The 14,008-nt window shown below is 54.3% G+C and overlaps 1 protein-coding gene across 6 annotated transcripts in view; it reads left to right on the top strand.

Annotated features, from left to right (window-relative positions):
* Positions 1 to 14,008, top strand: part of ATP2B4 (ATPase plasma membrane Ca2+ transporting 4) — a 53,350-nt gene that overhangs the window by 36,608 nt on the left and 2,734 nt on the right. For 4 of the 6 annotated variants that reach the window (XM_030965580.1, XM_030965579.1, XM_030965583.1 and 1 more), the window contains exons 13-21: positions 452 to 686; positions 1,869 to 2,048; positions 2,676 to 2,763; positions 2,864 to 2,970; positions 4,252 to 4,443; positions 5,276 to 5,489; positions 6,122 to 6,333; positions 7,195 to 7,302; positions 8,056 to 8,238. In XM_030965580.1, the coding sequence (XP_030821440.1) occupies positions 452 to 686; positions 1,869 to 2,048; positions 2,676 to 2,763; positions 2,864 to 2,970; positions 4,252 to 4,443; positions 5,276 to 5,489; positions 6,122 to 6,333; positions 7,195 to 7,302; positions 8,056 to 8,238 (1,519 nt within the window). Of the gene's footprint in view, positions 1 to 451; positions 687 to 1,868; positions 2,049 to 2,675; positions 2,764 to 2,863; positions 2,971 to 4,251; positions 4,444 to 5,275; positions 5,490 to 6,121; positions 6,334 to 7,194; positions 7,303 to 8,055; positions 8,239 to 9,794; positions 9,985 to 14,008 lie in introns of all 6 variants that reach the window. The other 2 variants (XM_030965585.1, XM_030965584.1) reach the window with 2 other exon arrangements.

Genomic DNA, 14,008 nt, shown 5'->3' with positions numbered 1-14,008 from the left:
AGCTGGAAGGAGCTGTGGGAGGGGAATGCCCCCTTTTCTGTGGATGGGGTGCTAGGAATGTGCTGCGTGGTTTTTGGGTGGGTTTGGGAAAGTTGGAGGGAGTTGTGGAAGGGCAATGTGCCTGTTTTGGAAGTGGGGTGACAGGAATGTGCCAAGTGTTTTTTGGGTAGGTTTAGGAAATCTGGAAGGGACTGTGAAAAAGGGACAGCCCCTTTTTGTAGATGGGGTGCTGGGAATGTGCCAAGTGGTTTTTGGATGGATTTAGGAAATCTGGAGAGAGCTGTTAAAGGGGGCTGTATCCTTTCTATAGATGGGGTGACAGGAACGTGCTGAGAGTTTTTTGGGTGGATTTAGGAAATCTGGAGTGGGCTGTGAAAAAGGGACAGCCCCTTTTTTGTGGATGGGGTGCCATGAATGTGACAGTGCCTCACTCACCTCCCGGTCTCCTCAGGTGCACCAAGATCCTGGACAAGAACGGCGAGCCGCGGGTGTTCAAGGTGAAGGATAGGGACGAGATGGTGAAGAAGGTGATCGAGCCCATGGCCTGCCACGGGCTCAGGACCATCTGCCTGGCATTCCGGGACTTCCCTGCGGATGCAGAGCCCGACTGGGACAGCGAGAACGAGATCCTGTCTGACCTGACGTGCATTGCCGTGGTGGGGATCGAGGATCCCGTACGGCCCGAGGTACCAAATCCCCCCCGGCCTGTGCTGTTCCCGGCCCTTTTCCTGCTGCTCAGGGCTGGGATCCTCTCAGGAATTCCAGCAGTTCCTCTGTGCCCATCCCTGATGTGCCCCCAAGGAATTCCAGCAGCTCTTCAGTGCTCCCAATGTGTTTAAAAAAAAGCCTGGACATGGCACTTGGTCTGGTTGAGGTGTTAGGGCACAGGTTGGACTCGATGATCTTAGAGGTCTCTTCCAACCTCATTCTGTGATTCTGTGAATTCCATCAGCTCCTCTGTGCCCATCCCTGATGTGCCCCCAAAGAATTCCAGCAGCTCCTGTGTGCTCATCCCTGATATTCTCCCAAGGAATTCCAGCAGCTCTCCCTGCTGTTCCCTCAAGGAATTCCAGCAGCTCCTCTGTGCCCATCCCTGCTGTAGGCATTTCTCTCCCATTTTTTGGACAAAACAACACCATGGCAGCGTGTTCCCACCCAAAATTCCCAATCCTTGGGGTCTGTGCTGCACCAAAGGTGGATGGAAACAGCCAGGAAGAATCCCTGGGCTCCTGGAGCTGGTTTTCCCTCTGAGCTGTGTGCTGGGCTAATGCAATAATGCCCCATCCCTGCCTCTGGATGCAGTCTGGAGCTCTCCCCCTGCTCTCCTGGTCCCTGATGAGACGTTCAGAGATCTGGGAATTGCATTACAGATCCCCTGGCTGCAGCAGCTCTGGAGGCTCCTGATTCGATTTGCTCATTGCTCACTCCAATTTCCTCTCTCCCCTGATGGATAAACCCATTAGTGGGGTGGGAGGGGATGAAATTCCGGCTTTTATGGACGGCCTGGCCATGCCTCGGCACCCAGGGAAGTGACAGTGAGGTGGCAGCAAGGTGGCAGTGAGGTCCCTTCACTTTGGAAAGGAGGAAAGGCTTCATGGGGCTGTGAGCAAAGGGTTGGGAATTCCTTGGAGGTCCCAGAGCAGGAACCTGTCCTGTCCTGGTGTTTCTGCTGGATCCAGGAGAGCCGTGGGAGCCCCAGGGAGGTGACAGTGAGGTGACAGCAAGGTGGCAGTGAGGTCCCTTCCCTTTGGGGTGGCAGATACAGCTCCCCCACCCCTCCAGAGCCCTCTCCAGATCCTTTTAGGGACGAGGAGCTGCCTCACTCGCGGTGTTCCCAGTGCCAACCCCGTCCCTGTCCTTGTCCCCAGGTGCCAGATGCCATCCTGAAATGCCAGCGTGCAGGCATCACCGTCCGCATGGTGACAGGGGACAACATCAACACTGCCCGTGCCATCGCCACCAAGTGTGGCATCCTGCTGCCCGGGGAGGACTTCCTGTGCCTCGAGGGGAAGGAGTTCAACCGCCTGATCCGCAACGAGAAGGGAGAGGTGGGAGAGCTCGGCCCTGCACGGGCAGGGAGGCTTCTGCAGCTGCCAAAACCCCGAATCCTGAGGGGTTCCCTAAATCCTGAGGGGTTCCCTAAATCCTGATGGATTTCCTAAATCCTGAGGGATTTCCCAAATCTCAAGGGGTTTCCCAAATCCTGAGGGATTTCCCACATCTCAAGGGGTTTCCCAAATCCTGAGGGGTTTCCCAAATCCTGATGGGTTTCCCAAATCCTGATGGGTTTTCCAAATCCTGATGTTATTTCCCAAATCCCAAGGGGTTTCCTAAATCCTGATGGGTTTCCCAGATCCTGAGGGGTTTTCAGGATCTTGCTGGGTTTTCCAGTTCCTGCTGGATTTTCCAGATCCCAATGGGTCTGGAATGGGTTTTCAGAATCTTGCTCGGTTTCCCGAATCCTGCTGGGTTTTCAGGATCTTGCTGGGTTTCCCAAATCATGCTGAATTTCCCAAATCCTGCTGGGTTTTCCTCATTCCCTTGCATAAGGAAGCTGCTGGATTGCTCAGCAGTGTTTGGGGTGAAGCCTCTGTCCTGTCCCATTTGGGATTTGCTCTCTGGTGGGACAGAAGATTCCTGGGGTGGAATCACTTCCCTTTTTCCTGGTCCTGCAGGTGGAGCAGGAGCAGCTGGACAAGATCTGGCCCAAGCTGCGGGTGCTGGCACGCTCCTCGCCCACGGACAAGCACACCCTGGTGAAAGGTGGGCACTGCCCTCCCCAGGGGCTCCTTCCTCGAGTTTTTCCAGCCTGATCCAGGCTGGGATCCTTCCCTTGGAGTTTAATTTCTTGTTTCCACCACAGGAATCATCGACAGCACCGTGGGTGACCAGAGGCAGGTGGTGGCTGTGACAGGGGACGGGACCAACGATGGCCCAGCCCTGAAGAAAGCAGATGTTGGGTTTGCCATGGTAGGGGCCAGCCTGGGGGTTTTCCTTTGCTCCATGGGATTGCTACCAGACCATGGAAACTCTTTTCCAAATCTGTGGGATGGATTAAAAACCCCAAAAGGGATTTTATTAGGGTGTTGGGTTTGAGTCTGAGCTGCGTAGGGCTGTGAGAAAGGGGTTGGGAATTCCTTGGAGGTCCCAGAGCAGGGACCTGCCCTGTCCTGGTGTCTCTGCTGGATCCAGGAGAGCCATGGGAGCCCCAGGATTTGGTTTTCCCTGCAGCTTTTCACCCCAATTCCAGGCACGGGAATTGATTTATGGGGGAAAACTCCAGTTTGATGCCTTTTTATTCTGTCTGAAAGGAGCAGGGGAATAAACCTGTTGTTTTAAACAGATTCCCTGTGGATTAATTTAGGGACATGAGCAGGAGCTGGATGGGGAGCAAACGAGAGATTTTAGGGAAATGTTTTTAGGGATGTGCTGAACATCCAAACACAATTCCAGAAGCAGGGAAGGCTGTTCCCCTAAACCCCATGCCCTGCAGCAGGCAGGGATTTCCCCTTTGAGGAGGGATTGGGATCTGGGGAATCCAGGAATGGGCTCGTTTTGGGCAGGGCTTGGAATTCCTGCATGGAATTCCTGCGGGGCGAGCGCCTCGCTGTGCCGGCTCCAGGAAGCGCAGCCCAGCCCGCTGCCCTGGAATTCTGACAGGGATTTTTGGGGATTTTGGGGGATTTTGGGGAAGCTGCGGGGCTGCTCTCAGCCCAGGGCCAGGGCAGAAACCTCTGGGCTGAGCTCTCCCTCCCTTGGGCTCCCAACAGAGGTGCCCAGCCCGGGATGGAGCCAATCCCTGGTATGAGGAGGGAGCTGTTTCCCAGCTGTTTCCCAGCTGTTTCCTGTCTGATTTCCAGCTGTTTTCCTGTCTGTTTTCCTGTCTGTTTTCCAGCTGTTTCCTGGCATTTTCCCAGCAGATTTCCAGCTTTTTTTCCAGCTGTTTCCCAGCTGTTTCCAGTCTGTTTTCTGTCTGTTTCCTGGTGTTTTCCCAGCTATTTCTCAACTGTTTCCCAGCCATTTTCCAGCTGTTTCCTGGTGTTTTCCCAGCTGTTTCCCAGCTGTTCTGCGCCATGACTCTGTCTGGGGAAGCTGCGCTGCCTCAGAGCCTTTCCCTGAAGGCTCTGGAGCTCTGCTGCCCCTGCCAAGCAGGGATTGGCACCAGCTCCAGGGGCTTTTCCTGCTGGGCACATCCCTGGCACGCAGCAGAGCCAGGCAGGGCCGTGACTCACCCCTGGCTTTGTCCCCAAGGGCATCGCGGGCACGGACGTGGCCAAGGAGGCCTCGGACATCATCCTGACCGACGACAACTTCACCAGCATCGTCAAGGCCGTCATGTGGGGCCGCAACGTCTACGACAGCATCTCCAAGTTCCTGCAGTTCCAGCTCACCGTCAACGTGGTGGCCGTCATCGTGGCCTTCACCGGTGCCTGCATCACCCAGGTGAGCTCACCTGGGCAGGTGGGACACAGGAAGTCTCAGAGAAAAGAAGAAATATCTTAGGGAGTGTTTTAGGAAGGTGTTAAGTACCCCAAAGTGATTTTGGAGAAGTTTTCAGGAGGAGAGCGAAACAAAGAGAGAACAAAGGTTTATTTTGGTGGCATGACTGTTCTCCCCCTCAGGACTCCCCCCTGAAGGCCATGGAGAAAAGGAGAAATTTTTAGGAAGGTGTTAAATACCCAAGAGTGATTTTGCAGAGGTTTTCAGGAGGAGAGCAAAACAAAGAGGGAACAAAGGTTTATTTTGGTGGTGTGACATGTTTTTCTCCCCTGAAGGCTGTGCAGGGAGCTTGGAGAAAAGGAGGAATGTTTGGGAATGCTTTAGGAAGCTGTTAAATATCCAAGAGTGATTTTGCAGAGGTTTTCAGGAGGAGAGTGAAACAAAGAGGGAACAAAGGTTTATTTTGGTGGTGTGACTGTTCTCCCACTCTTTACCTGCAGGACTCTCTCCTGAAGGCTGTGCAGGGAGCTTGGAGAAAAGGAGGAATGTTTGGGAATGTTTTAGGAAGGTGTTAAATACCCAAGAGCAAGTCTTGAGAGGTTTTCAGGAGGAGAGTGAAACAAAGAGGGAACAAAGGTTTATTTTGGTGACCTGACACCTTCTCCTCCCTCAGAACTCCCCCCTGAAGGCCGTGGAGAAAAGGAGAAATATTTGGGAGTGTTTTAGGAAGGCGTTTAATACCCAAGAGCGATTTTTGAGAGGTTTTCAGGAGATGAGTGAAACAAAGAGGGAACAAAGGTTTATTTTGGTGGCATGACACATTCTCCCCCCTCAGGACTCTCCCCTGAAGGCCGTGCAGATGCTGTGGGTGAACCTGATCATGGACACGTTCGCCTCGCTGGCGCTGGCCACGGAGCCGCCGTCGGAGTCGCTGCTGCTGCGCAAACCCTACGGGCGCAACAAGCCGCTCATCTCCCGCACCATGATGAAAAACATCCTGGGCCACGCCGTCTACCAGCTCACCATCATCTTCACCCTGCTCTTCGCAGGTCAGCCGCAGTGCCAGAGTGTCCTGGGAGGGAGGGGAGAGGGGAAGGGGGAATGGAAAGGGGAAAAAAGGAAAGGGGGAAAAAAGGAAAAGGAAAAGGAAAAAAGGAAAGGGAAAAAAGGAGAAAGAAAGGAGAAGGGGAAGGAAAAAAGGAAAAGGAAAGGGAAAAATGGAAAAAGAAAGAGAAAAGGAAAGGGAAAGGAGAAAATGAAAGGAAAAAAGGAAAGGAAAAGGAGAAAAGGAGATGGAAAAAGGAGAGGAAAAGGGAAGAAAGGGAAAGGGGGAAAGGAAAGGTTTTTTCTTTTTTTCTTGGTTTCTATTGGTTTTGCTGTTGGTTTTTCTTTCTTTCTTGGTTTCTATTGTTTTTTTTTCCTATTGTTTTTTCTTTCTTTCATGGTTTCTATTGGTTGTTTCTATTGGTTTTTCTTTCTTTCTTGGTTTCTATTGGTTTTTCTTTCTTTCTTGGTTTGTATTTTGGGACATTTTGGTCATTTTACATCAATAACCTTGGTAGAAAATTCATTCGGTGTAAACACGGATCCTCTTCTCAAACTTCTCTCTGTCTCTCAGAAATGCTGTAAAACCTCTCCCACATCTTCCCTTCTCCAAATCCCCTTTTTTTCTCCTGCTCAGGGGAGAAGTTTTTCGACATTGACAGCGGCCGGAATGCGCCCCTGCACTCTCCCCCTACCGAGCACTACACCATCGTCTTCAACACCTTTGTGATGATGCAGCTCTTCAACGAGATCAATGCACGCAAGATCCACGGCGAGAGGAACGTCTTCGAGGGCATCTACCGCAACCCCATCTTCTGCTCTGTGGTGCTGGGCACCTTCTTCGCCCAGGTGACCCCAGCATGGGCGTTTTGCTTTGTTCCACTGGGATTCCGTTGCTTCCAGTTTGCTCCATGGGTTATTCCGCGTGGGTTATTCCACTTTGCTCCATGGGTTATTCCACATGGATTCCGCTTTGCTCCATGGGTTATTCCATGGCTTCCGCTCTGCTCCACGGGTTATTCCACATGGGTTATTCCACTTTGCTGCATGGGTTATTCCACATGGGTTATTCCATGGGTTATTCCACTTTGCTCCATGGGTTATTCCATGGGTTATTCCATTATTCCACTTTGCTCCATGGGTTATTCCATGTGGGTTATTCCATTATTCCACTTTGCTCCATGGGTTATTCCATGTGGGTTATTTTGTAGGTTATTCTGCTTTACTCCATGGGTTATTCCACGTGGGTTATTCCATGGATTGATTATTCCACATGGGTTATTCCATGGCTTCCACTTTGCTCCCTGGGTTATTCCACATGGGTTATTCCATGGGTTATTCCACATGGGTTATTCCATGGCTTCCACTTTGCCCTGTGGATTATTCCACTGCGATTGCTTCCAGACCATGGAAACTCTGATTTAGTCCAAATCTATGGGATGGACTAAAAACCCAAAATCCCAGCCTGGGTGTGAGGTCCCTGCTCCTTTCTGGTGTCCCATAAGTTTTGCAGTCTGGATAAGAGGTCTTTGCACCTCCCTGGTGTTCTACAAAATTCCCAGCCTGGAAGTGAGTGAGGTCCTTGCTCCTAAAATTCCCAGCCTGGATGTGAGGTCCTTGCTCCTCTTGTAATCCCAGGAGAGAGGGAAGGGTGTGCCCCAAGGGGACCTTTCCGTGCCCAGGGTGTGACTCTTGTCTCCTGTGCTGCAGATCATCATCGTGGAGTTTGGTGGGAAGCCCTTCAGCTGCTCTGGGCTCACCCTGACCCAGTGGTTCTGGTGCATTTTCATCGGAGTGGGAGAGCTCCTGTGGGGCCAGGTAAGGGCCAGCCCCAAAATCCTGCCCCATCCTTCCCTCCCCTGCCCTTGGTCTCCCTGGTTTTTCTCCAGGGCAGCTCTTTAGGAAAGCGTTTAGGATGGGGCTGATGCCCCTCCCCACCCCAGCAGCAGGAGAGGGACACACCCAGCAGTGACAGGGACATTCCTGGCGTCCCCACTGGGTCCTGGCAGCTCCCCATGGCTGGTGGCACTGGAGCTGATGCCTTGAGAAGGCTGAGCTAGAACAGAGGCCAGACAGAGCTAAGGAATAAAGCAGGGATTTATTAGAAGGATCTCCTCAATGGATCCACCTTGGGCAGCACAAGAGCCCAGCCAGGGCTGCACCCAAGATGAACCAAAATGGTCACAAAATGAACCCAAGATGAACCCAAAATGGTTACAAAATGGACATGTGGTCACGGGGTCTCTCACTTTTATAAGTTCTACTCCATTTGCATATTGGAGTTAATTGTCCAATTCCAGCTTTAGGTTATGAAGTCCCATCCTTCTTGTTTCTCTCTTCAGTCCATGTTGTTAATGCTTTTGGGCCTAAGATTTTGATAATTTGAAATTTGGATCATAGAGAAGGAATTGTTTTGTGTCCCTACTCTGTGAACAGAGCTCACCAACCCTTCCTACAAAGCTCAGACCCGCACACTAGAGCAGCACAGAATCTAAAAACCCCAAAAGCTAAACCCTGAGGTATCCCCACCACCTCAGGCTAAGTCCCTGCTGTGTCCCTGCCTGTCCCCAGGTGATCTGCACCGTGCCAACGAGCCACCTGAAGTTCCTGAAGGAGGCTGGGCATGGCATCACCAAGGAGGAGATCCCCGAGGAGGAGCTGCCCGAGGACGTGGACGAGATCGACCACGCGGAGATGGAGCTGCGGCGGGGGCAGATCCTGTGGTTCCGGGGCCTCAACAGGATCCAGACCCAGGTACTGGGGGGCAGCAGGGCTGGGGGGGCTCTGCCTGCTGTGTCTCCTCCTCTCTCTCCCCCCCTGCAGGGGTTCTGTCTGCAGAGAGGTGACAGCTGCTGCTCGCAGGATGCCTTCACCTCCCGGGCCAGGCTTCCACCTGTGCCATTGAAGGGAGTCGGGATAACCTGGATTTTGGGATAGCTGGGGCCAGGATAACTTGGATTTTGGGATAGCTGGGGCCAGGATAACTTGGATTTTGGGATAGCTGGAGATGGGGGGAGGCTGTTCTGCTGCAGGCACTGTGCTGCTGGTCAGCAGGAGGATGGATGTGCCACTGACGGTCACATCGGCAGCACAGGAGGCTGTGAGGGGAGCACGGAGCCCCCCAGGCTCTGCCCTGCTCTTGCTGAGCTGCTGGGTCACCTCTGTCCCTCCTCTGTGACGAACCAACGGGGACAGGGGCTGGGGCAGAGTTAACTTCCCTTCTCTGAGCTGTCACCTCCACAGTGTCACCTCGATGGCCTCAAGGTGAAGCTCAGCCTCGGTTCCTGGCTGGTTGTGAGCGCCGAGGGGCAGCTGGGCTCTGTGTGGGGGTAACCAGAGCTTCACTGACATGAGGAACATGCTGGGAGCATCCAGGCTCTCCTGGAAGTGGTGCAGATGTGCTGGAAATCCGGGAGCTCTGCAGGGCTGCAGTGCCAGAGGTGCCCCTGGGGCTGAGCCTGGAGCTTCCCGGGTGTTTCCCTGTGCTGGAGCTGAGATGAGCTCCTGCCACGTGAGAAATGGGCGCTGGCACATCCTGGAGCTTCTTTGGGGTCCAACCTGAGCATTGGGGGGGCTCCTGTCCCCATTTGGGGTGTGTGAAAAGGGCACAGGGGAGAAGAGGGACATCAGAGTGGGGCAGGAGTGAAGCCATGTGTGAAACACCTGCCCAGCCACAGCTGGGGCTGGAGTAGGTACCCAGAAGGTGCCACAGGGCTGGCTGGCATCACCCAGCCACAAAGTGCCCAGCAAGCCACGGTGGCCCCTGAATGCTGCACAGTTCCTCGAGCCTTGGGACACATCCACATGGCCCCACCACCGGCTGCTGCATCCCCAGCAGCCCTGAGGCCTGGCAGAGGGGCTGGGACATCTCCTGCTGCCACAGGGGCTGTGGGGAGCCCGTGGAGTGTCCCCACAGTGGCCCCACAGGGCTGAGGCACCAGGAGCCCTTCCCCAGCAGCTGCCCACTCGCACTCTGCCCACCCTCTCTGTCTCTCTCTGCTCCTCCTGCAGATTTTTTGATAACCCCAGGTGTTTCCTCTGCCACTGCCTCCCACCACAGCCCTTTCCTGGTGGGGGGATCGACTCTGCTGCTCTGGGAAGGGCAGAGCTGGACACTCTCTCTGCTCCAACAGCAAACCCCACATGGGTTTCGGGGAGTGTGGGGTGGGCTCTTTCCTCCTTCCTCCTCCTCTTCCTCGCCTCTCCATCCTCCTCCTTCCTTGCTGTCTGTCTGTCTGCCCGCCCTCCCCTGTCCCCCCTGTCCCTGTCCCTGGCCAGGTGTCGCTATCTCACTCTCTGGTTCTTTGCAGATGGACGTAGTTTACACATTCCAGACCGGCGCCTCCTCTTTGCAGGGAGCCCTCAGGAGACAGCCTTCCATCGTGAGCCAGCACCACGATGTAAAAAATGTTTCTAGCCCAACCCATGTAGCTCTTTCCTCCGTCAATTCCACTCCCACCACTTCTGCTGTTGCTGCTGCTGCATCTCCTCCTGCGGGCAGTGAGTGATGGTCTATTACAATGCATGACTTTAATGAGCACACAGAGCACCTGCACCCCCCTAACCCCGCCTGCTCTCTCTCCCTCTCAGCCTTGACTCTCACACTCAGTCCCAAACCTGAAGGATGGGGCGGGAAACCCTTCAAAACCCCAGGTTTTTTTTTTATGCTGTTAACAAAGTTATGAACCTTTCTGGTCCTTTTCCCCCCCCAGTTCCTTGTTGCTTCCTCCAGTTTTACGTCTTCTCCTCCTTTGCAGGGCTGGTGTTTGTGTCCACCCTCCTCAGGGTGGGCAGAAATTGGCAGTTCTTGCTCAAAACCCCCAAGTTCACAAGCATTGCTGGGAGGAGGGCATGGCTGAGCCCAAATCCTGCTGGTTCTTCCCACTGGCCAGCCCTGGGACACCCCAGGGATGGGCAGAGGAGTTGCTTAAAATCTCTTCTGGAGGCAGAGTGGCTGCTGGGACTGTCCCCAAGGAGGGACAAACAGGATTTGCTCCTGCCCTGGGTGCTGCCTGTGGCTCAGCTGGTGACACCTCGGGGCTGCTGTCCCCCTCTCTGTCCCCACCTAGGGACTTGCATGGCCTGGGGACATCTCTGTGCTGCCCTGGGGAGCCGGAGGATCCTCAGTGCCCACCTTGCTCTGCACACTCTGGATCCCAGGGTGTGCAGACACTGCTCTGCATGGAAATGGGCATGGAAAACAATTCCTGCTGGATGCCAGTGGGAATTCTGGGTCCTGGATCTGGCACTGGGTCTCCAGACCCTAAAAAAAGCATGGAACACAATTCCTGCTGGATCCCAGTGGGAATTCTGGGTCCTGGATCTGGCACTGGGTCTCCAGACCCTAAAAAAAGCATGGAACACAATTCCTGCTGGATCCCAGTGGGAATTCTGGGTCCTGGATCTGGCACTGGGTCTCCAGACCCTAATAAAAGCCCTCTCTGTGTTCATCACAGGCTGCTCTGCACATGCTGGATCCCAGGGTGTGCAGACACACAACTGTGCATGGAAATGGGCACGGAGGCCACATTCCTGCTGGATGCCAGTGGGAATTCTGGGTCCTGGATCTGGCACTGGGTTTTCAGACCCTAAAAAAGGCCCTGTCTGGTGCAGGGCTCTCTCTCTCTTGTTCATCACAGGCTGCTCTGCACATGCTGGATCTCAGGGTGTGCAGACACACAACTGTGCATGGAAAACAATTCCTGCTGGATGCCAGTGGGAATGCTGGGTCCTGGATCTGACACTGGGTCTGCAGACCCTAAAAAAATCTCTCTCTATGTTCATCACAGGCTGCTCTGCACACTCTGCTGTGCAGACACAACTGTGCATGGAAATGGGCATGGAAGCCACATTCCTGCTAGATATCCATGGGAATTCTGGATCCTGGCTTTCCAGGGCCCCCAAAAAAGGCCCTGTCTGATGTAGAACCCTCTGTGTGTTCGGTGTTGGGGCTGGTGAGCACGTGGCCGTGGGTTCTGTCTGCAGGCTGGGAGCAGGGAATGTGGCTCTGCTGGATAATTGGCTTTTTTATTGCACAGTCACTTATCCCCGTTCTCCTCTGATTAGAGAAATACCCTCGGTGACTTTCTGGAGAGCTTTCAGGCTCTGCTGTTTATGCACTGTGGGGGAGGAGAGAGAATTTGGGATAATTTTGTTTTCTCTCTGTTTAGCTGACTCTGAGGCTGGCAGCTGATTGGGTTTAACCCCAGCGATTCTGGAGCAGCACAGCTGCCTCCTGCTCCTGCCTGCATCTGGGAAAACCTCCAGGATTTTCTGATGGAATAAAATCTGCTTAGAGGGGCTCAGAGCAGAGGGTTTGCATGGGTGGGGATGAGACCAAAATGCAGCTTTTTTGCAGTCTGTGGATCCATTTTGCAGTGAGGGAATAGAAAACTTGGCTAGCTCATGCAAACTTCACCAGGGGCTAACCCAGGTCTCCAAATTTCCTGCTGTTTTCTTGCCTGGATTTCTCTTGTTTCCCTCTGCTGCTTCCCTCTCTCCCAAAGCTCCTCTTCCCTCCACACAGATCCATGGTGTCCCTCTCCCGTGGATGAGTTGTTCCAGGGCTGGATTTGCTGTGTCCCTCCTGGAGCTGCTGGAGAGCTCTCAGGAATCCATGGTCAGGTTTTGGCAGAGCCCAGCTGCTCCCGCTGGGAATTCTGCCCTGGGCAGAGCCAGGGGCACAGGATGACATCCCGAGGGGCTCTCACCCAGCACGTGGAGGTTTCACGTTCCACAGGAATCGATCCCAAGCCTGGAGGTTGCATTTGGAGCTTCCAGGTGGAGAGGAGGCGGGAGGAGCCGGCCGTGGGAGGGAGGGGCGGCTCCCGGCTGGGATTCAGCTCTGCTGGCGCTGCCTGCCTCATTCAGAACACATTTCCTCCCCGTTCCCTTCCTTTGAGAGGGAACAGCTGAATTCATCTCGCAGCAGGTGATGGAGAAGGGAGGAAAATCTGAGGGAAGCTGCAGCAGGAGCTGCTTGAGGGGGCTGAGCAGGAGACTGAGCACAGATTGCCTGGAATTGCTCCAGGGAGCACTCCCTGCTGCTCCTGGCAGTGCTGGACAAATCTCCAGGGCTCTGGAGGTGATTCCTTGGGAGAGGAGATCTCCTGGTCCCACACAGAGAGAGAGAGAGGCTTCTGTGGAGCTGCCTCTGAATCTGAATTTTAGATGCCACCACCTCGTGGCTGTGACAGTTCCTCGGTTCTCCTTGGCCACCTTCTGGTGGTTGTGACAGTCCCTGGGTCTCCTTGGCCACCTCCTCGTGGCTCTGGCAGTCCCTGGGTCTCCTTGGCTTGGTGGGATTGTTCTCCTTGGTTCAGTTGGTGTTTTAGGGCTCAGGATTTGCTGATCTCAAGTTGTGGCTGATGTGACAGATGATCAGTCTGAGGTGGCCCCGGTGGTGTCCCTTGTCCTGTGTGTTCACCTGAATTGATCCAAGGTCATCAGTGTGCAAATCCAGCTCCAAATTGGTTCCCAGCTCCTTCAAATTCCCATTTTTCCATGCCAGTGGTGCTCCAGGCTCATACAAAGCTCCTTCCATGGGGTCAGAGACTGAGCACAACGACTGAGATTGCTCCAGGGAGCCTTCCCTGCTTCTCCCAGGGGTCTGGGAGAGGAGATCTGGTTCCACACGAGCTCTGCTCCATGGAGCTGAGGCTTTTGTTGCTTCCCTGGAACCCTGGCAGGGCCAGGATGTGACACTTGTCACCCACCTGAGCCCAAACCTGTGAGCTGGAAGGGTCTGAGGCTGGAATTCCAGAGGATCTGGAGGGAGCAGGGAATCCACTGTGCAGGTGTGTTCCCAGAGCTCTCCCTCGCAGTGCAGGGGAGGTGGCAGAGCCATGTCCTGGTGCTCTGGATCTCCTCCTTGAGCCTGGATTTCAGTGGAGCTGCCCCAGGAATGTGAAGGAATTCCTTCAGAATATCCAACAGAATCTGAATTGATCTCCAGCTCCAACAAATCCCCATTTTTAACTGCCTTTGGAAACCGCTGGGTCTCCTGCAGGTGCAGGGAAGGCTCCAGAGCTCCAGCAGTGTGGGGACCCCCACAGAGACCTGGACCTTCACCTGGATCCTCACAGCACCCACCTGGATCTGCTCCCAGGGGCTCCAGAAGAGCTGGAGACCCCTTTGGAAGCCCCTCTCCTTTGCAGAGCTGTAGGAAGGACCCTCCCAACCCCACCCACGGCTCCCACAGTAGAGTTTGCCCCTGCTGTTTGCCTAACCCACCTCTTTTTGGAGCCGTAGTTCCCCCACCTCGTCCGTCCCTTGTCCTCGTGTCCGTCCGTCCACCCCGGGGCGCGCACACCCCCGCACCAATTTAACGACTAATTAACGCCTTGTGGCTTCCATCCATCCGGACTGGTGGTGTTGGGGTGGAGGTTTGGAGTCGTCCTGTGTCTTTTCTTGCAGCTTCTGAGGCTGGTGGGTCCCCAGCACCCCCGTAGTGCCTGACTCTGCCCCCAGTTCACCGTAGATGTCTCATTTTTGACCGAGCCTGTCTGTTCAGTGGTGATTTTGT

The sequence above is a fragment of the Camarhynchus parvulus genome, chromosome 26, assembly GCF_901933205.1.
Source record: "Camarhynchus parvulus chromosome 26, STF_HiC, whole genome shotgun sequence".
NCBI lineage: Eukaryota > Metazoa > Chordata > Aves > Passeriformes > Thraupidae > Camarhynchus > Camarhynchus parvulus.
This window is presented reverse-complemented; position numbering and strand designations above follow the sequence as displayed.